Source organism: Zosterops lateralis, assembly GCF_965231275.1.
Source record: "Zosterops lateralis genome assembly, chromosome: Z".
Lineage (NCBI taxonomy): Eukaryota > Metazoa > Chordata > Aves > Passeriformes > Zosteropidae > Zosterops > Zosterops lateralis.
The window spans coordinates 9,813,314-9,834,209 of record NC_139800.1 but is presented as its reverse complement, the minus strand read 5'-3'; the positions used below and the strand labels follow the sequence as shown (position 1 = coordinate 9,834,209).

The 20,896-nt window shown below is 34.9% G+C and overlaps 1 protein-coding gene across 1 annotated transcript in view; it reads left to right on the top strand.

Annotated features, from left to right (window-relative positions):
* Positions 1-3,887: 3,887 nt before the first annotated feature.
* The window catches only part of RNF180 (ring finger protein 180), a gene marked incomplete at its 3' end in the record, with an annotated part of 59,107 nt that continues 42,098 nt past the window's right edge, over positions 3,888-20,896 (top strand). The window contains exons 1-3 of the mRNA XM_083883804.1: positions 3,888-4,004; positions 5,753-5,848; positions 9,497-10,441. Of these exons, the coding sequence (XP_083739930.1) occupies positions 3,903-4,004; positions 5,753-5,848; positions 9,497-10,441 (1,143 nt within the window). The 5' untranslated portion in view covers positions 3,888-3,902. The remainder of the gene's footprint in view (positions 4,005-5,752; positions 5,849-9,496; positions 10,442-20,896) is intronic.

Genomic DNA, 20,896 nt, shown 5'->3' with positions numbered 1-20,896 from the left:
CAGGAAAGAAAACTGAGACTGACATGGAAAAGGACATCTTAGGACTCTGCTACTAGTTTTACTGAAATTAAATAATGGAAAAGGGCTTGAAGGTCATCAGACAAAAACCCTGGGAGAATATAGGTTTTTTAACACTCTGATCTGCCTGGATGCTATTTTGGAGGCAAACATGAGCTCACACAAAGCAACTGACCTGAAAGCAGTACAGCCACAACACACATGACCTCATACGAAGATGAAAAGGTCTGCTCAGGCCTGACATTATTTTTGGAGCTTCAAATGAAAAACTTTTATGTTTTTGTAGGCACTTTTTGCTGAAGGAGAACGAGGTGCCTTTTAATAGTTTTACATGCAAACCAAGACAGATGAAAAGTAGGAAAATCTATCCAAAACAATAAGGATAAACTGCATTTAACAAAAAAACCCCAAAACTTCAAAATCCTGTGTTTGTATGCATTTATTTCAACTTAAGTGCAAAACAGAATAAAAGTGAAAGCTGCTATGATAAATGAGAAACATGATGTGTGTAGAAATCTCTACAATGTGTTAATGTGCATCTGTGGAGTTTCTTCTGTCTTTGTAAGAACTGCAAAAGACACACACGTGCAGATTTTTAATATACCTACAGGAATTTTACTTTTTAAATACTCCTAGGCCAGAAGAACACTTCAGTCTGCTGTACCATAATATTAAAAAAGTATCCACTTGAGTTGGATTTTTTCCATGTAGTTCACTTATCAAGACTCTTGATTACACAAAATACAACCCATACTTTGTGTTACTACACATATACCACACACTAATTTCTCTTATGTAAGTGTAATTTTAAATAAAAGGCCGAACTAAGAAGAACCTTTCAAAGTGTATAACTAACTAAACAAATAAATAAATAAAAGACATTTTATTTTGCAGTGAAGCTTGGAAGATGTTACATAGGTGAGAAGGATGTTTACATCAGCTCAAATGCCAGTGATGCTTAGAGAGCGTTTGTCTACATGACTTGAACCTTGTCTTTTAAATATAGAAAGTGTATTTATTCATCAGTCTTTTATCTGATTGTTGAGAGGTCTATCACCAGGTGATTTTTGCCCTGCTCCAGTCATCAGCCTCAAATGAAGCAGCTTAGCAAGACATCCTCTTCTCTAAGGGGAATAGAATGTATATAGAGTCTTAATTATATCATTTGGATAAAAAAATGCAGCTTAATGAGTGATGCAAAGTATATGTCATGTCATTTCAAGAAGATATTTGGGTAGTGAGGATATGGCTCTACCTAAAAAGAATGTCTGAGCTAGCTGCATGCAAAATATCTTTTTTTTGCAACCTCCTGGGTGATCTTAGGTTTGAGGTTCTCACTGAACTGTTGTAAAATTAAATTCGTTCTAGAAGTGTGTTATGAATTTGTGAAAAATAAATTAATTGGAATAGCTTTAAAGTGTTTGAGTGATGTAAAGAAATTTGTAACTGATAATTATTCTCTCAATGCCTTGTGGTGCCTAATGTTACAACAGCAAAGTGATGCGAAGTACTTATGAAAATTATCAGAGATTGAATTTACTTTTTAGAAAAAGAAATCATTCATAGACAGGTTCATTATTTTATATATTCCACTTTTGAAATACGTCTGATACAGAAAGTAGCAGCACTGACATATGTGGGTTAGTAAAAACTAAGTTTAAGTTAAGTGAAAACTGAAGTTCTGCTTAAGTCAAAGAGTTTGAATCATTCCATTTTTGTCATAAACGAGACAGGTTACTAGTGTAAGTTGTTAGCTTTTATGTATCTCTTGCATGATATTTTGCTTGTCTGTCTTAAGATTCGTTAATGGACCCTTAACAAAAATTCATCTTAATTGTGATATTGCAAGAAAATATTTAATGCTTGCCTTAATTTCAATTTTTAAGCTGGGAGTGGGTCTGATTGTCAAAAACCGCATGTACATTTGATCTCAGAGTCTGCTGTATGTACACACATTTCTGCTTGTCTTTGTCAAACTACATTTCAGACCTTTACTTTTGTAGAAAAGTAAAAAACACAAATTAATGAAGACCTCAGATGTAAATAAAAGATAATAAGTAACCTCTCTGTGTGTTTCATTGTCTTTGATTAAATCTGAAAACAAGGCAGAAAAAAGAAAGGTAGAAATGAGAAAAATGCAAAAGTCTGTATGTTTCAACAAGGCAAACTGCTATTCTGACAGCCTGTAGTGATGACCTCAAAGTTTCTTTAGTTAGTAAAAACAAAAAAAAAATATTAAATGTTAAAATAGTTGAAAAATCAAATGTTTGGACTCTGAAACTTTTGGCACTAATTTTTGGTTTTATACTACTGCATGCCCATCAGTGAGCACTTTGCACTTTGGCACTCTAAGTAGGCCTAACTCTAGTATAGGACTTGAGTTGTCATGTAGGTGAAAAAGATTGTCTTTTTGTTTTGTTTTGTTTTGTTTTCATGTAGCTAGCACAAGGGAGTAAAAACATAAGTACCTTGAAAGAAGAGTTGGAGGATCTTTGGAGGAAACATGACAAAAAGGGAAGACCTTTGGAAAAGCTAGGGAAGACCAGAGAGACAATCAGAATACAGCAAGGCACAAAAAAAGAAAACTAGAATATTTTTTTGGTCCTTCTGGTTGTCTTAATTTAGGTCCTATTCCACAAGGAGGTTAATACAGATCTGTGAAAAATGGTTGCACCAGTAGTGCTCATCTTTCCACACAAAATAATTTAAGGGAGCAAGCCTCCACCCCATGGACATATGGAGGAAAGAGTCTGTCATCCATAGTTTCATGCATTCAATATTGTTATGTGGCATTATATGTGTGTACGTTTACTTATTGCTTAGGATAGTGTTGGAAATGATGGAAGTTTACAGGAAAGTTTTACAGGCATGAATGCTTAGCAGAAGGCTCTCTGAATGTATAACCTGAAAGTGGAATAGAGGTAGAAGCAAGTTTTGATGTAGAAGAATAAAAGATGTCTAAATTAAGGATTGCTGAACCTGTTGTTACTGGACAAATAAGAAAGCAAAGGTTAAGTCAAGTTGGAAGAAGGTTTTATGGCTAGAGCAAAGGATATGTTGACAACAAACAAAGAAAATGTTTTTAGCAAGCAGAAAGAAGTCTCAAGAAAAGCAAAAGATACTATAGGCAAACAAAGTCATGGTTTTACCAAGTAGAAAAAAGGTCTAAGAATTTTCCACTGCAAGAAAACTGAAAAACAACTTCAAGGTTAAACTGCAACATAATATAGTAATGACAGTAGTTATGATAAGAGGTAAAAGTATTGTGCATAATGCTGATTGGTTTTTATGCACAGCAAAGAAAACCATATAATGCATTGTAACCAGAGCTAAAGTGGGCTCCAAGCATGCCAAAGCTGTAGCTGGCAGCTTTTTAGGCAGTTACCACCCACAACCCAGGAATGCTATAACATCTTTGATACAATAAACAGCATTTTGAAGAGTCGCCTGTTGTTCCAACATCCTTCCTCAATGCATTTTTCTACAGGATAGCAATGACTTTTTCATATGGACATATTCCAGAAAAACTGAGGTTCTCTTATCATTTGTCCAAATATTGGACACGATTTTTGTTTGGTTGATTGGTCAGTTTTGTTTTATTTTATTTTGGTTTTAGTTGTTTTGTTACTGTTGCTTTCTAGTTTTTTGTGCAACATGGAAATAAAACCAGCTGTTTCATGTTACTATTTAAAACATCTAGATGGCATGCTATACAAGATCAGAGAATGTTTGTAGGTAAAGTATTAGTCTCTTCTATAGTGGTGAGAATATTTATGGACTTCAAGGTCTCAAGGGAAATGTGGTGTTTCAACAGGTGACCAAATGGTATATTTTGTGGTCTTTACAGGTCAACATACAGAGCTGCAAAATCCCAAGCTGACATAATGAACAACCAAGAGGATGGTGCTCTGCATTGCTGGAGATGTAGGAAATGCATAGCAAATTCTGGTTTTCTTGCGAAATGTAATGGAAAAAAAACATCCAAAGTAAGTATAGCTTCTTCTGAGGGAGTCTGTAAGTTCTTCTGGTGCCATTTATTTTAAATGAAGTAGAAGCATTAGACTTAGCCTCACTTTGTAATTAGTCTCTTGTGGAGGTAAGTAGTAGAGACAGTTCTGTAGACAGTAGTGTAGGAAGTAATTTTAGTGAAGCCAAGTAGGCAGTGATCAACCTCATGTTCTGCAACATTCAGGCTGATGTTCATGGACACTTGACTAGTACCCTGCATAGAGCATTACCATTTCTAATATAAAAATGGGGTTTGGTTTTCATGGCTTTAAAGCAGTAATTTTTTGTTTGTTTTTTAATATCTCTTAATGGACAAATCTTTGTGCCTAAGGTGTATTTTAAAGACTGATTCTATTTTCCACTGTGGTAGTTAACTCTGTGTAAAATATCCCTACATCAGAAAATTTTGCACTTCATTTTTTAAATGTGGACCATAGTCTATCCCCAAAAATAGTTCAGATGATTAGTCTGCTCTGAGCAGGTTTTTACCCTGTTCAGTAATTTATATTGTCTTTATTAAAATAAACAGAATAATTACACAGAATAAAACCATGTCAGAGTATTTCCTACTGTTTTATAATGGCAGCTACTAATCATAAAGAGCTAAGGATTTCCCAAATGTGCCAAAAAGGCTCTTGAATCAAAGTTAAATAGAAGAGTCAAAGCAAGACTATTTAAATAAAAGTTTAAATAGAGAGTGAAAGCAAATAGAAGACAAGGTGGTGATGTTTTTTATTAACATGTTAGTAATGCAGCAACATTCTTTTTCACTCTAGGAAGAGGTACACCCAATAAATGTAGAAACAAAGTTACTTTTTAAGATCATGACAGAATTATCAATAAACCCCGTTTTAATCACTCTTACAGAGTTTGAATTTCTGAAATAATTTTCACACTTTATATTTGATGGTTCTTTTTTGTGTGATTTTTTTTGAAGTGATTTTTAGGGGGGAATACTTGGAGAATACTGTCAATACTTGGAGAATATTTTAAGCTTTTATCTTCTGTCTAAAGTCCCACTTTTCATTTTTAGCAGAATGAAATCTTTATTCCAATGACTTTAATGACATAAGCATCCACAACTTTCCATATTTATAATTTTTAACAACTGATTTTAGGACTTTTTCGCCAGAGTTTCCTTATAATTTTACCCATCCCTGTAACTCTACTTCAGTTATGTAACTTCTTTTATTTTAGTATCAATTAATGAAATCCTAAAAGTTTTTAGTTTTTTTCTCTTCAGCCATGCACATTCTTGCAGTAAAAACTTTAAAGTTGCTAAGGTTACTCTGTTAGTTTCTAAAAAGCATTAGAAAATTAATTCTGCTTATTGCAATTGTGCACTGCTGATCACAGTCTTCATGTAAACTATAACTTAGATTTTTCTGTCTTTACTGAAAAATTGTGCCAGCTGACAGTGATTCTAAAATCAATTTCCAGATATTCTTGGAAGGCCTGCAACTACATGCTTGCTGTTCTTTTAAGCACAACAAAACCACCTCCACACGCCTACATTTCCTCAGTGGAATTTGCCCAATGTTCTTAGATTCAGAAATAGAGAATTATTGACAGTATCTACCTGATTTTTAGCTTAAAGAAGCACATCATATATAAGGTTTATCATTTGTTAATGTTTACTGATTTGGGGGGCTGACCTCTGGCTATATTCAAAGAAAAAAAATGCATACATAAATTTTGAGTGTCAATACGATTGTTTTATTAACAGGTATCACAACCTTCAGCTGCTGCTCAGAATTCATGCAGTGTATGGCATGTGAGCTTAGAAGCCATTCCAGAGTGGGTGAAATGTGTCATTGAAAAGGTAGATTCTTTTTTTCTTGTGTCCTTATTATTCAACAAGTAAAATAATTAAGGGGAAAAAATTTGAAGGACAGTTTTCTGGCAAGGTCCATGTATGTTAGAGAGACCTTATAACTGAGGGAATTCTTCTCAGGTACTTCTATTGTTACCATTTAAAGATTTTTTTTTTCCTCTCTTAAGTGTTTAATTTTGTTTTGTTTTTAATTTATGCAGAAGTGCTACAAGTGAGAAATTCTGTTTCCTGCTCTTTAACATGTGTTTATGAACACTGATGAATGTGTTTATGGCTGCCCAGATAACTGTCATGGGCATCTCTCCATTTTTGTCAGTGCTTAATATTATATTCATTACCTAGATTTTGGGGTTTGTTTTGTTTTGACCATCATATCTTGCAGTGCTAACACATAGGTTGACAATGACAACAAGAAGCATTTTTCCCCATAAAAGTGGACTGGAGATTTGTTTAGAGATCAGTTTTTGGAATATGATGTGTTTTATACTTACATCATTTATACTTAATGTGCTCTTAGGTCATATGAATAGAAAGTAGATATCTTCCTGCAAATTCAAAGGGCTTATAACAAGCCAATGTCACTGCTTTTGAGTTTTAACTGCCCATTTGAAATTACAAACCATCTCATAAATTTCCTGTTGTACTGACTGCTTCAGTTCTTATTTTCTTTAAGTTGTTTTAGATCTAGAAGTTAATGTTGTGGCAGAGATACTAATAAGCATAAGCAGTGCTTTTTGCCACACAGATTTTCTTTCATGAATCTTTGATTCTGAAATGTAAATGATATTTGAATTCCTTTTTCCCTAGACTTCCGTGTAAAATTTCACATTTTAATTTTTAAGTATTTTAAAATATAGAATATTTTAAGTAGCCTCTGCCCTAAGCAAACCCATACTGAAAAAGATGCATACAGAGAAAAAATACTTATGATTCTAGAACTTAGCATTCAAAATTTTTAAAAATTTCATCTTCCTTCTTTGTGTTGCTCTATGGGTTTTTTTGTTAAACATTAATTGAACTTTTTTTAAATTAGTAATCTCTTCTACTTCAATGACTACAACAGAATAGTTATGTTCAGAAACACTGATCTTGGATGTGTGTTTGAAAATTACAGCTCATGACTTATTTTCTTACTTTACAATATTGCCTAATCATGAATCTTTAATAAGGAGGCATTTTTTACAGTTTTCTTGCCTCTTAAATTATTTCAATATATTGACAGTAATATTATTGTTTTCACCTTTAGCTCCTAAATTATTCTTTTGCACCTTTAGCTTCTGCATTTGAAAACAGGGAGGGTCAAACTGGGGACCAAGGAAATACAAAATCCATAGACTGCTTGACACATTTGGTTAAGGCTGCAGAGGAGCAGTTCTCCTCTGCTGAAAAAGGGAGACAATGCAATTCTCTGTGCACACCTTTGACACCTTTGGCTGTTCATTGTGTCACTTGATATCCTTGGAACTCTTGCCTCAGTTTGTCTCCTCTGGCAAGATCCTGTGATTTTATGGATAAATGTGGGGGCGTGGGGGGTGTTAAGCAATTCTGACTTATCTCCAGATCTTCCTGGGCTCTGAATAATTTCGTGATCATGTGTTGTTTTCTCCTGTATGACTCCTGAATCAAAGGCTAAATCATTTTACATAAGCGCAAAGTCTATTTGCAGGCTGTAAAACCCACTGCTTCCCAGACGGTTCTTTCTTGCCATCTGTCCCTGTTCTTAGCCAATCTCCTTGGATTTCATGTACATATTAGTGTATAGATAATCTTCAATAATTACAAATATGTAGCTAGTGCTGCTAGTGACCTTCATTGACCTGAATTTTCTTTTACCCATCACATATCACTTCTTTTGGTTTCTTTTTCTAACCATTCCCACTTTTTCCTCTTTATGCAGTCGATCACTAAATCTGTGTACTCTCAGCTCCCTTTCAGATCTTTCTGATTTTCCTCTTACCACCTCCTCCACTAGTAGGCTGTTACTTCTTTTACTGAGTCAGTGCTTCCACACTCCATTGCCAAACTCATGCTAAATCAGTCCCAGGCTCCTTGATACCACACCTCATCTCCCAGTCTCTGTGCACATGGGACATGGACATGTCCTTTTTCCTTCACACTGTGTCTTGCATGTCCTTTTTTTCCAGGCTTCCAGCCTTCTTAATTTTCATTAATCACTCTACCTCTCCATTTGAAGATTCAGGATGCTATTCCATGCCAGAGAGACCCAATAAAGTCACTAAAAAGTGCTTTTCCCTCAATTTTAGTGTCTAGTCCCTGGCAGCTGGGATGTGGAGTGTGGGAGACTTAAGAGTAAATCTCAGAATGAGATTAATTCTGCTTTGGAAGTGGCCTTTGTACACATTGGTCAGCCTTATAAACTGAGAGGGAATGTGCATGTTTACAGAATTCTCAAGAATTTGAAAGCCTTTGATTATATGTAGAGTATTTCTCAAAGTTAAAAACCTTTCCAGAATTACATAGATTCTCATTGGTGCAATGAAAGACAAATCTGTGATATTTTGTGTAATTTAGAGGTTTTAACCCACAAAGCAGAAGTAAGTTTCTCAAATAAGTGTTTCGAGAACTTCTGGCATTTTGTGTGAAAAATAACCTTTTTTTCACACAAGTTGCTGGAGTGTTTTTTTTCTAAAACTGCTAAATTGGTTTTTATGACATTTTCTGTAGCTTTCAATAGGACAAGCATCAGTCTTGGACATATCTTTGAAGGACATTTGCAACTGAAAGCAGTGCCTAAACTAGAAATGTTGGGCAGCTTCTGTATTCATGGTTCTTTAGACACTCAAGTGAGTAAAGTGTGACTGGAGTTGATAATGTTTTCACTCGTCTGGACTTTGATCCTGCAAACACTTGCATAACTTTAGTCCTCAGCAGTGCTCCTGACAGATTAATATAATTGCTGAAAATATTAATAGTAGTTTAAATATGTAGGAGGACAAATAGTTGTATTAATATGTAGGTGTTTATAGACCTTTAATATGTACTTCCTTTTGAAAATGTGCCTTCAGGGTTGAAAAGAAATTCACAGAGTTATAAATAAGGAAAATAACTGTCTCCTTATAGATAGAGTATTAAGAATTTGTCATGCTATCTGCACAGAGATTATCTTGTGATGCTACATATACCAAAATATAAATACCATTTTAAGCTTTTGTGGGGTAATCAAAGTGAAAAGCTTTTCTTGAGAAATCTCCTTCCACTGTACTTAGTATGCAAGAAATGTATCAGCATTCAGAACACTCAGCTGAGAAGCTGCACTTGCCAATTCCAGATTAACGTGGGAAATTGATTTCACTGCTTTAAAGGTCTAATGTTTTTATTAGTATTACAGAATTATTCTATCTGTGGACAAATTTTAAACATATTTGAAAACTCCTACATTTTACTGTGTGTGTTTTAGTTTCCTTAGAATTAGTTATCACTGTAGCAAACAGAACTTTGACCAGAATGTTATTTATGGTGGATTTGCTTTCTGCTGTGAAGTGTCTTTTATTGTATTTGGAAAACAAGAAGAAAATCATCTTACCAAAGGTGAAAATTACTCCAGTAATTATTTCTTGCTTATTTATTTTCAGTGAAAATATTGTGTGTTTTATTTTTTTCTCTTTTTGTCAATAGGCACAGTGGACAGTTGGAGAACTGCACTGTCCATTCTGTGAGGCCTGCTTAGGGGCCTTTAACTTTGTTGGCAACAAAGAATGTTCCTGTGGACAGTTAGTAAATAGACATTTCTGCAAAAGTTGGACTGAGCATCAGCCACCTTTCTCTGTTAAATTGTCAAAATCATCAGAAAAACGTTTGCTTCTCAAAATTCAGTTTGGTTTTAACAAGGATACCTGCCATGAAGTGGTAACTGCAACTTTAGAAATCAAAAATCAAGGACTTCCTTACACAGCTGGAAGTAATAATGGTGCTAGAAGATTAACAGAAGCACTTTGTCTAGAAGTAAGAGCTCCCAGATATGAGATAGAAAGTAAAAAACTTCTCTTAAAGGCATTAAATCAAAAAAGAGCTCTTCCTTTTTCCTATCCTATAAAAGATGCAAGCACTGTAAAACCTTTTCACAGAAGATCGTATAGCTTGGACTTAAATATCAGAGAAAGACTTGTTTTGTCACAGATGTTACATGAAACTTGCAGCATGGGAACATTTTACCATGGCCAAAGTGAAAATCCACCTGCTTACATACAAGGGAGCCTGCAATTAGAGTCCAGTAGGAAAGGTGGTACTTTTCAGGATCTGTATAGCTCCAGTGCTGACATACCAGAAAACCAATTTCAGGTTACTTCCATTACCACATTACTGCACAGAGAAACAGAAAATGAGTGTGATTTTGAAGTTACTGGACAATCTTCCAGGAGTGTCACTGCTGATGGATCACTATTTGTGATGAATCTTTCCTCGCCTACAAGGGCTGTAGAAGATAAACAGTACATCACACCTGGTGGTCTTGTGCAGCCTACCAGTATTTCCTTCAACCAAAAGCTGATTAAAAAAGAAAGAAACAAGTCAAAAAGCCTGAGAAGAAAACAAAGAAGGCAGGAGGAATGTCTACAGAAGCAAGTAAGTGTTTAAAATTAATGGTGCTACTTTCTTGGTAAAGTTTGACTTGCTTTTAGAAATCTTTTTTTTTTCTTTTTTTTTTCTTTTTTTTTTTTTTTTAATTTGTCTTTAAATACTGTTTAATGTGGAACTGTCTAGTTCTGTCTAGGCAAGCAAAGATTTATGACCCCTTGCTACATGCAGGGTTTTTTTCTATTTCCATCGTATCAGGTTTTCTTTCTGTGAAAAATCAAAACATGATGAGTTTTCATTGGCCTTCATATTATTTTGTGATGTAATAATAAACCTGAAGTGGGAAAAAGCACAGTGAAATTTAATCAGTGAGATTAAAGAAAAACTAAATATTTGAATCTTCTAAATGAGAAACCCTACCATGTCAGAATTGTCTAACTTGAAACTAATGGCATTTTGAGTTACCTTTTCTGAGTTAAGAATATTTTAAATGTGTTTATTATTTGTTGTAAGACAAGTATTTTTCTATGAGTAAAGTGTTGATTACTGCTATTTAAAATATTAGTCTTTAGTAGGTAAGTATTTTGTCTGCAAATCTAACACAAACTGTTATATTTCCTTATCAATTGTATAGTAATGGTTTCCTTCTTTAAACCATCTAAAGCAGAACAGGATTATAGGCCATGGGCAGTTGCAGCTTTTTGGGAAAGCTGGGAAGAAAAGCAAGTCATAAAATGACTTAACACAATTTTGGTTTGCTCTCAAAATTAGTGGAATGACTAATGATAAATACGCCTTTGAAAGAAAATTTCTCATCATAAATTTCCTGTAACGAAATAACTGTGTGGTAAGCAGGAGCAAACATATTAACTAATCAGAGAAGTTGTGTCTACTCAAGGAATTATTCCTGCTTCGGGTAGGTTTGTCATTGTGAATTCAAGATTTCAGAGAGGTACTTAGAGGGTGTCTCTCTAAATTATATCTGAGAGCCATCTTGAAAATGTAATGGGTCCAGGAAATATTACGAGTCTTTTCAGTATGGTATGCATATATTCTTTCTTTTTTGGGAAGGGTTTTGGTTTTCCTTTAAGACTTAAACTGGTATTTTGAAAACTTGTTCTTGTAAAATGCATCTCTAAAGCTGAGTGTCTGGGTGTCTTAATGTTGAGTACTTGTTTTTTAGTAAGTCTATATAGATTCTTAGCTGTCTAGATCTCTAAAATGGCTTTAAAAATTCCAGATCTCATTGTTTTGGTAAAAAGAATGATGACACACAAGCACAATGTATATGGGCATTTTCACTATCCTGTCACCTACAATCTCTCCAGACACTTTAATATTCATATATTACTTTCAAGAATTAAACATATAGATTTTCTGGATTTTTGATAGCTAAGAAAGAAAGAAACTTACAGACCTTTTTCTCGTTAAAACATGCTTATCCAATTCCTACATTATTTTAGTTACATTTGTTAAGATCCGATTATTGGAAAGATGCCTCAGCCCAAATTAAGTTGCAAACGAGACCATATGCTGAAGGCAATGTTATGGATTTCATTTAACAGTAAATGGGAGGTAGAGAGAGATAAAAAGAAATAGAAAAAAGAATTAGAAAAAGACAAATAAAAAAAGAGACAGATTAAGTAAAAAGGTGTCACCACCTGTGGTTCCAGATATCATCCCACTGGTCCTTTTCTGGTCCTCTCAGTAGTAGGAGTCCAAGGTCATTCAAAACTTCTCCCCATTTGTACATTTTAGCAAACAAAGGAATCAATGCTCGTTGGGTATTCTCTTGCTTAAATGATTTGCTTGCTTCCAGTGCTGATTAGTCCCATGCTCAGTCTTCCTCTTCTTTTGAGTCAGTGAGCCATGGCCTCCTCCTTCTGGATCCAGTCAGAGCTGAGTGTCAGCACAGTTGCTGAGTTGGCTTTCCTTGTTGATTCTTTGTGTTCATTATCAGTGCTCCCTCAGCTTGTTTACCTCTTCCTTAGTCTGAGATAATTGGACAATATTATCACCATTAGTTTATCTCTAGTTTCTCTCATGTGACTTAACTTACTGTCCAGATTTTCAGGAATTCACAAAGGCATATCCAACAGTGGCAGAATGGGAGGCAGAGGGTCAGGGTGGTCACCAATGAGCAGTTGCCTCTTGGTATGATTTGCCATAATGAGCAAAGTCCCTTGGTGATCTTAACGGTTTTTGACGCAATTTTGATCTATTCAAAAATTATATGCAGTTTATAAATCTGTTCTCATCAGTAAACATGCAGTTTACAAAATACAAAAATTTCAAAATTAGTGTGCAAACTAAGTGATTGATTTCAAGTAGTAGCTTCCAGAAGAAGATACTTTGGTTTGGATTGATTATTTTATCCTTGGTGAGAGTTTGCAATCATGGCATGGAATATTTAAATGGGTCTGCTTCTTAGACTATGTCAAGCTGCACGTGTGGCTAGTGCAGCTGTGATTCCCAGTGCTGAGGTATCTTCCCAGGAGAATGTCCATCTAGAAAGTCACATCCTCTGTACAGCCTGACATGTCATAAATGGGAATGGCCCTCTGCCACATACTCCATTTCACAGCTGCTTGTCTCTTATGTCAGTCTGGTATCCTTTTTTTTTTTTTTTTTTTTTTGCAAGTTTTAATTTTCATAGTTTTTCTTCAGTATTCTAACAATCTTCCTTATAAAAATGTGGATTTTGCTACTCCAGTACTTCCAATACAAAGCCAATCTATGGTACTTTGTAACCATGATTTCTAACATACCATATATGCTTAAACAATCAGTAAAACTTCATGAAGAAAAAATCATAAATCTCTGGCTGGATGGAATGAAAAGGTTTTAATAAATGGCAGTGAGAAGTATATAATTTAAGTACTCTTTTAAGAATTACTTCAGTGCAGCAGAACCCTGATGTAAAGTAAATACTTTCAAAGATGTCTCAGAAGTACTAAGCATTACACTTTTATTTTTAATTGAAGCTTTTCTGGAGAGCAGTCTGAGATAACAAACTTATTCAGACTTCGGAATTTCTTTGTAAATGCAAGGGCTGCTTTACCAAGTTTATTTTGTAACAAGATAACTATCTGTCAAATGTTTTCTTCTGTTCTGCAGAAAAGCGAAGTGCAGCCATAAACATTGTGTGGTGGCAGAATGCACTCCAAGTATATAAAATTCATAAAATTAAAAGAAGTATATAAATTAAATCGAAGTATATAAAACTTAAATTGTAAAGAGGAGCAACTCTGTGATCTTCTGACCTGTGCTTCCCCCAGAGGCTTGTGTTGATGCAGGTTCTGAGGTGTAGGAGCAGGACTGAACTAGCTAGCTAACAGCAGAGGGACCCAACCTTCCTCTGTCTGTTCTGCAAAAGACAGCTCTTCATGCCTGTGCAGGGGATGCTTGCGTTTTGTGTGTGTTCATGGGCAATTTTTAGGCTTCTGTTAGGGCATGATTATGTTGTTAGCATGTGTTAATTATGTAAATTGTTAGGGTATGGTAATAGCTGCTTAAGTCTAGGAATTGCCAATATTAGTAATGGTTCTTGTTATTGTTGCTATTGTTAAGCAAATGAAGTATTTATTTTATAAATTCCATTTGGTGTGTATCTTATATATTTAGATTGTTTGCTAATGTGGAAGTTTATATTAGTTTTTTGGAAGGTCTCAGAAAAATATCATTCATGACTTCTCCAGCTTTACTGCATTTTTTCTCACAATCATTTTACACAGAGGAAGCCTCTGTAATCAGCTTCAAAACTGCAGTGTCCTCTTGGAAAGGATCCTGATTTGTAGGGGAAAATAATGGCAGTTTTGCTTCATTTCTTAATCACACTTCACTGGTTCTTTTGTATTTTTTTAAAAAAAACATCAGTGTTTTATCTGACAAAGATGGCTAGTGGTCAGTTTCCAAAAATTCAGTTTGCTTTTCGTGCTCCCAGTGATAATCTGAACTCTGGATGAACAGGTAGGTGAGATACAGCATTGATTATCCACACTGCCAGGTGCTGTTATCTTGCCCCACAGCCTTGAGTTTTCAGATTCCTACTGATACCTTCTAGAAACTGACAGTCTTGTAGTGAAAGTGCCAGGCTTTCAAGGCTTAACTTGTGACCAAAGTTAGCTTCATCTATACAAGTCTCTTTTTCATGAATACATTGCTTTACAGTTCTTTTTCTTGCACAGTCATGTTTTTATTGAAATTGGAAATCCTTCTTGTGTCTAGCTATGTATTTATGTACTCAGATTTCATTCAATCTTTCTATGATGATACTCATAACAAGGTTTATGCTCAGATTGCTTGTGGATCTCTCAGCTGGCTGCTGGGGGGCTAAAAACATCATTTAGTGTTGGCACCAAAGCAAAGCAGGATGAGAAGAAAGTGAAATAAAGTCACAGCTAGAGTAGGCAAGCAGCTCTTACAAAGTTTCAGAAGACTTTTTTCAGGGAAATATGAGGACACATAGAAGTCACTTAAAATAAGGAAAGGTGAAATACAGGGCAAAAGGGGAAGCTCTTAGGTTTAGAGTCTTTCATTGAGTGTAAAATGAAGTTCACGTTGATGGCTTCTTTTTATTTACTGCAGAATCTATTTGTGGTCATTTTTTTGTGTGTTTGGTAACACACTTCTGTACCTTTGCTCTCTCTTCAGGAAGCTGCAGCTTCATGCCACACCCAAAGTATCTTATGTGGCATGTAAGATACACTTACTGTGTTCTGTTTGTTATGCCTAAAACCAGTTCTGTGCAGGGGCAGGTCTGCACTTCTTTAACAGATCTCTGGGAAGTTTCTCACAGCTGTTTTAGCCTGCAGTGCCAAGCCCAGTATGATCCCATGCATGTACTTCTCTGGATCAACTCTTGGATCTCCATTTCTCAACACCTCTGCTACTGTTAGCAGCCCTGCATTTCTTTACACCTTACATCATTATATTAGCAATGCAACTATCTCTTTATACATGGAATTATTGCTGTTAGTTGTTGTACCATAGAAAGATAAGAAAAGTAACACAAATTAGCTGCAGACATCTGGTCAATTAGAGGAACTGCTGTCACAGCTAAACGAAGTAAAGCCAAGCAGCAGGCAGGGCAAGGGGAGTTAGCCACAGCAAACATGGCTAGCTTCACACCTGATGCCTTTCAAGTTCAGTGCTGAGCTAGTGCTTGCTCCTACAGCAGCAATGCAGCATTACAGGGCTTCGTGGGTACATGAGGCACTGTCTTTTTGAACTTCCTGATAAAAGGAGGGGAGAAATTCTGGGTGTGGGTTGTTGCTAAGCCAAGGTTTGTCTTTGCTTTTGTTCTGGTTGTAACTATTGTTGCTACTTGGTGACCTTTGCTCTTAGGACATTCATTCTGTCACTGATCATAAGTGGATTAAGAAGAAGGTACTAGGAATGATGGATTCATGCCCAAGTGCATGATGTACCTTTGTAAAGCTGCAGTTGTGATTTCTGTGGAAATTGTATCTAAGTAAAATAGCATGTAAAAGCTACTATATTTTCTGAGGTGCACTTGAATCTCCTGTTGCAAGCATTTAAATATCAGCATTATAGAGTTTTAATTACTTTTCGCTGCAGTCTTTTTATGCCATTATTTGTGATTAGAGCTTTTGAGGGTGTTTTCTGACCTGACTTCTTCTACAGTTTGGCATGCCTTCTACACAGTTTGGTGTTTGTTAATGGTAACAAGTGGAACAGATAGTTTTGCAAATTTGCAGGAAGAACCTTTGCTTGCATTTGGTTATGAGTTGTGTTGTAAACAATTTAGCACTTGTATTGGAAAGGAGAGAAAATTGCTCAGGGTGCTACTGGATAAAAAGTAGTATATTGGATAGTGTATCAGGATTGTCTGAGTATATCTATATGTACTTTAACATATTTTTTGATCATCTTGAAACTAGTTTATTTAGACTAGAATATAGTGTAGCTGCACTGTCATAGTATCTCTAATGAAGGCCAAAATAGCTGGCTGTGCTGAACATTCCTTCATTTAAACAAAATATATGTTATTAAGCTGATTGTGTATAAAATGCTTTTAGGATATATAGATATTATAGAATGATCTCAGCGGAGTGGAATTCCATAGACTGTTATGCATTATGTGCCCGTCTTGCAAAAGAGGGAGGGGATCCTCTGCTGCCTCCTGTGCCAGGCCAGCATTGGTGGTTAGAATGCTAAGGAGAGGCAATAGGATTTTCTTGCATCCTTGGTAAGGTGTGTTTTTTCTAAGGAGGGACACAGAAAGTCTCCAAATGCAGCCACCTCTGCCTTTAGTAGCAAGATGTTCATACTGCTGCAACCCAAAGGATCAATAGCTGGGATAATGTCCCATGCCACAAATAAGATCCTCATCCATCCTCGCAGGCACTGTGTCTTGATGAATGAAAACAACAAAAGAAGGAAATATCCCATTGAAATTAATTACATAATTTATTGCTGACTGTCTGAAAAAAAGAAGAAAAAGGTATATTTTTTCAATAGATAACCACAGAATCTTTGCTGCTGTTCCAAGGCTATTTTGATTGCTATTCCAAGAAAACACTAATGATCAGCCTAGAACCTTGGAAGTACCATGTGCTTTTTTTTTCTTTTATAAACTGTAAGGTTTTATTTATTATTTTAGTTTCTCTAGAAGCTCACAGACAACTTAGATCATAAGAATTTATGAAATTTGCAGTCTTTCAGCTGAGAAAGACAGTGACCTGTTCACAGAGGTAGGTTGCAGTATTGTGCAGTTAGGTGATCCCATAATATCAGCAGGGATTCTTATTACATAGATAGAGTGAAGAGCACACTAAATTGCAGTTACATAAGATGCTTTGTGGCAGATGAAAATCAAAGTTCAACAATGGCAGGAACAATAATACAAGAGTGTTTCATATTACGAGTTTTACTGTGTGTAACCAGGAGAACGACGTCAAATACACAGTAAGGAGAGAATTTAAGATAGAATTTTACAAAAAAAATCCCTGAATTTTATGCTCCTAGTTATTCCTTTCTACGAGTTGTTACTGACTCATTCTCAGTGACTAAGAGTTCGAGTAGGTTTTGTATTTCTGATTAGTTTTCAGGGTATTAAACTCTCTGAATACATATAGCCGAGGTAAATTAAATGTGGGGTTTGTATGGAGATATGAGTGCAGGACTTTGTCCTTCAATATTATTATTATTATTATTATTATTTAGGAAAAAAAAATTCCCAGTGTCTGGGAGAATTAAAGTTCTCTACTATTTCACAGAATCAGAAATATAGAATGGCTTGGATCAGAAGGGATCTTAAAGATAATCTCATTTTCACCCCTCTGCTTCTCTGTCTTTCTCCCAGTAGACCAAGTTGCTCAAATTGCATCCAAGCTGGCCTTGAACACTTCCAGGCCAAGACACCGTAGCTATTTCTTCGTGCTTTGTAGCAGTCAATGTGTCTATGAATGTTTTTCATCCAAAACCACCCATTAACTTTAATGGGATTCAAATCCAAAGCATTTTTCTTTCATCATGTCTTCTTCTGGGAGAAAATAATGCAATCTGAAAATAATGTTTTTCTTTACATTTCTTTCATTATGCAAGCAGTCACTGAGCAAAAGCCTTTGTACACATCCAGAAAACATCATGCTAATAGAACAGATCAGATTTCATACAAATTGTTTCTCCAGTTGATAAGCAATCAGTGACTCTAGTAGGAAATGGTAAAGTTAAAGTAACAAATTAGTGAAAGGAATTTTTATATCTAGTACTGCAAAATACTGGAGAGATCTTGTATGGTAGCAGCATTTCAGAATTAAGGAAATAATTCAGAAGTAAGGAAAGTCTTTCAGGAATAAGAATGTCTTTGTAACATCAAGAAACAAGTTTATAACTAAAAGTTAGATAAAACAAAAGTTTGCTCTACTATAATGAAACACCCTTATGTCTGTAAAGCTGTGATAGCGTAATTTTTTAAAGCTAGCTGTTGCCAAGATTTTATTTGAAATACTGTTTTTTCTGGTATCACATGATCCTCTAATGCTTTGTATCAACACCTAAATTATAATGATTTGTGATTCTGTAATGTTTTATATTGACACCTAAGTTATAATAATTACAGATCAAAAGGGAATGATTTCCTTTATAGATGATTTAGCTAAACATGCTTCACATTTAATACAGTTTAGAATTATGGGGCATGGAATGTGGGAGGGCTTTATTTCTCTTTTAATTTGCTTTCAAGAGTATATTGGTTTTACATGAGAATGCTAGAAATTTGTCAGTTCCCCATATTAGTAATTGGTAATCAACTTTCTATGTTAAAGTTATTTTACCTTTCATTTGAGCATTAGGAAATAAGGATATATTGTTTCTAAAGGCTAGGAATTAGAGTATGAGCAAGAAAACATTAGGACATATTGAAAATGAAGAAGTTAAATGTCCTCATTCATTAATGATCTTACCTTTTTGAAAATGCTACCAGTCTAAAGAAACTTAGTCAGTAGACAAGGCTTTCTCCCTGTAATCTTTATTAAAAAATCTAAAACTTTGACAAAAGGTCAATCAAATCTTAATATTTGTAGGTCAAAAATTTGAAGAGAGATCTTATTTTCATATTTCGTATATCTCATTTTCTTCTGTCCGTCTGTCTTCAGTGTGAGGAGAGATTGCACTACTTAGACTAATCAATCTTGTATGATTAGTAGAAATATGTACAATCAAATAAATATTTGACATTATGAACGCTCAACTAAATAAATAATTCGATGCTTCTTCCAGATGTAATGGCATTATTTCTTTCATTTATGTTTTGTTCAATAGGTTTTAAAAGCTGTTTTGAGTTTTGCTTTGGATTTAGACTTTTTTGCTGAAGTGCACTGCTAATACAGATTCTGAAGCAAACTGAAAATAATTAGCGAGCAGCTTGGGAACTAAAGTGGGATTTTACCTAAGGGAAGCTGAGAGGAAGCAACTGGTGAAGAAAGATGATTCTCACTTTCTTTCATAAATGCAAAAATTTGAATTCATATTTTGGTAAAAGATGTATAGAAAATAGAAAAATTACTAATGAAAAAAAAAACAAAACCCTACCAAACAAAAACAAATTCACACATACCAAAAATGTGTAAGAAGCAAGAATTTTTAAAAAGTAAAATTAGAAAATCAAAAATAAATGTAATCTAGAATACCTCAGTTTCCATTTTCAAATTAAAATTAGTATGTCTCAGGAAGAGGAGAGCTAGAATTTTAGCGTAGCTCTGAAATGCTCTAGAAAAACAAAACTCCATCTGTCTGCTTATCCCACTGTTTTTCTTGTCATACTAGTTTTCAAGCCAAGCAATTTCCAGATTAAGAAAATAAGTCATAGAAACGATTTAATTAATAAAAAACAGAGCAAATAACATTCATTAAAACATCAAAAAGGTCAGACATGGTGAAGTAACTAAAATACATTAAGTAGTGAAAGAAACCATTGAATGTGTTACATTGAGTGGGCTCCCTAAATTGGACTCCAGATGACTCTGGGCATTCTTATCTGTGTTCCAATTAGATGTAGCAAAATGTTTGTTAAAAAAAAACAGCAAACAAACGTGTATGAATAACATGAAACGTAACACTCTTGATTCTTGGAAGAAGATAAAAACTCGTGCCAGTCATTCTGCTGGAAAAAGCTAAAAACTGTGGGCTGATTATTTGTACAGAAAAAAGATTACGATCTTTTTTTTTTATGTGTTTCCTCAATGTTTTCTGCCTTCTTTTTTTCATTCCAGCTACAGTTTATGATTTGGTAAGTTTTATTGAGATAATTGCTAATATTTAGGAAAATTTAGGAAATTAGGTATACTCTTATATATATAGGAGACTCCTAAATGCTCTATGTGAAATGCTGTACAGAACTTTTTTAATAGGGAAAGATAGAAGTCACAAGGCAAAAATCTGTAGAAACCATGCCCCACTGCAGCTGAGCAGTCAGCACTGGCACATCCAGAAGCAGTGTGTCCTCCTGCATAGGACCTGCCTGTTTTTTTTTATTTACAATATTGGAAAATAGGATTGTAGACTAGCAAAGAGAAAAAGGCAGCATCCCATAGGGGCGATTGCATATGATTTTCATAATTTGAATCTTCCAGAAAAACCCATGAAATTGGTTTGGTGCTCCATCTCACTTTCTACAGGACAGACAATGTTGTAAAAAAAAGTAGTGTGAAGAGATTGTTTAAAGAGTAGACATGGAACCTGGTAGTTCCTCTTGGCTGCATAATGACACAGCCTGTACTGTTAAGTAGTGCTTCTTTTGAGATAGGTCCTAAATCCAGACTGAACTGAGTATGTTATTTATGTTACAGTAACAAGGAATACTGCTTTTGGTGTATTAGAAAACTGAAATTTGAACTTACGCGTTAGAAAAACTGCTGAACAGAAAGAATTCTGCTAGATGATCAGTTCTCTTCATCAGGGAACCACTAAACTGAAAGGCAGAACACCATTTTTGTAGTTGTTGTGACAATATGTTCCTGTTTCTATCTGCAGCACAGC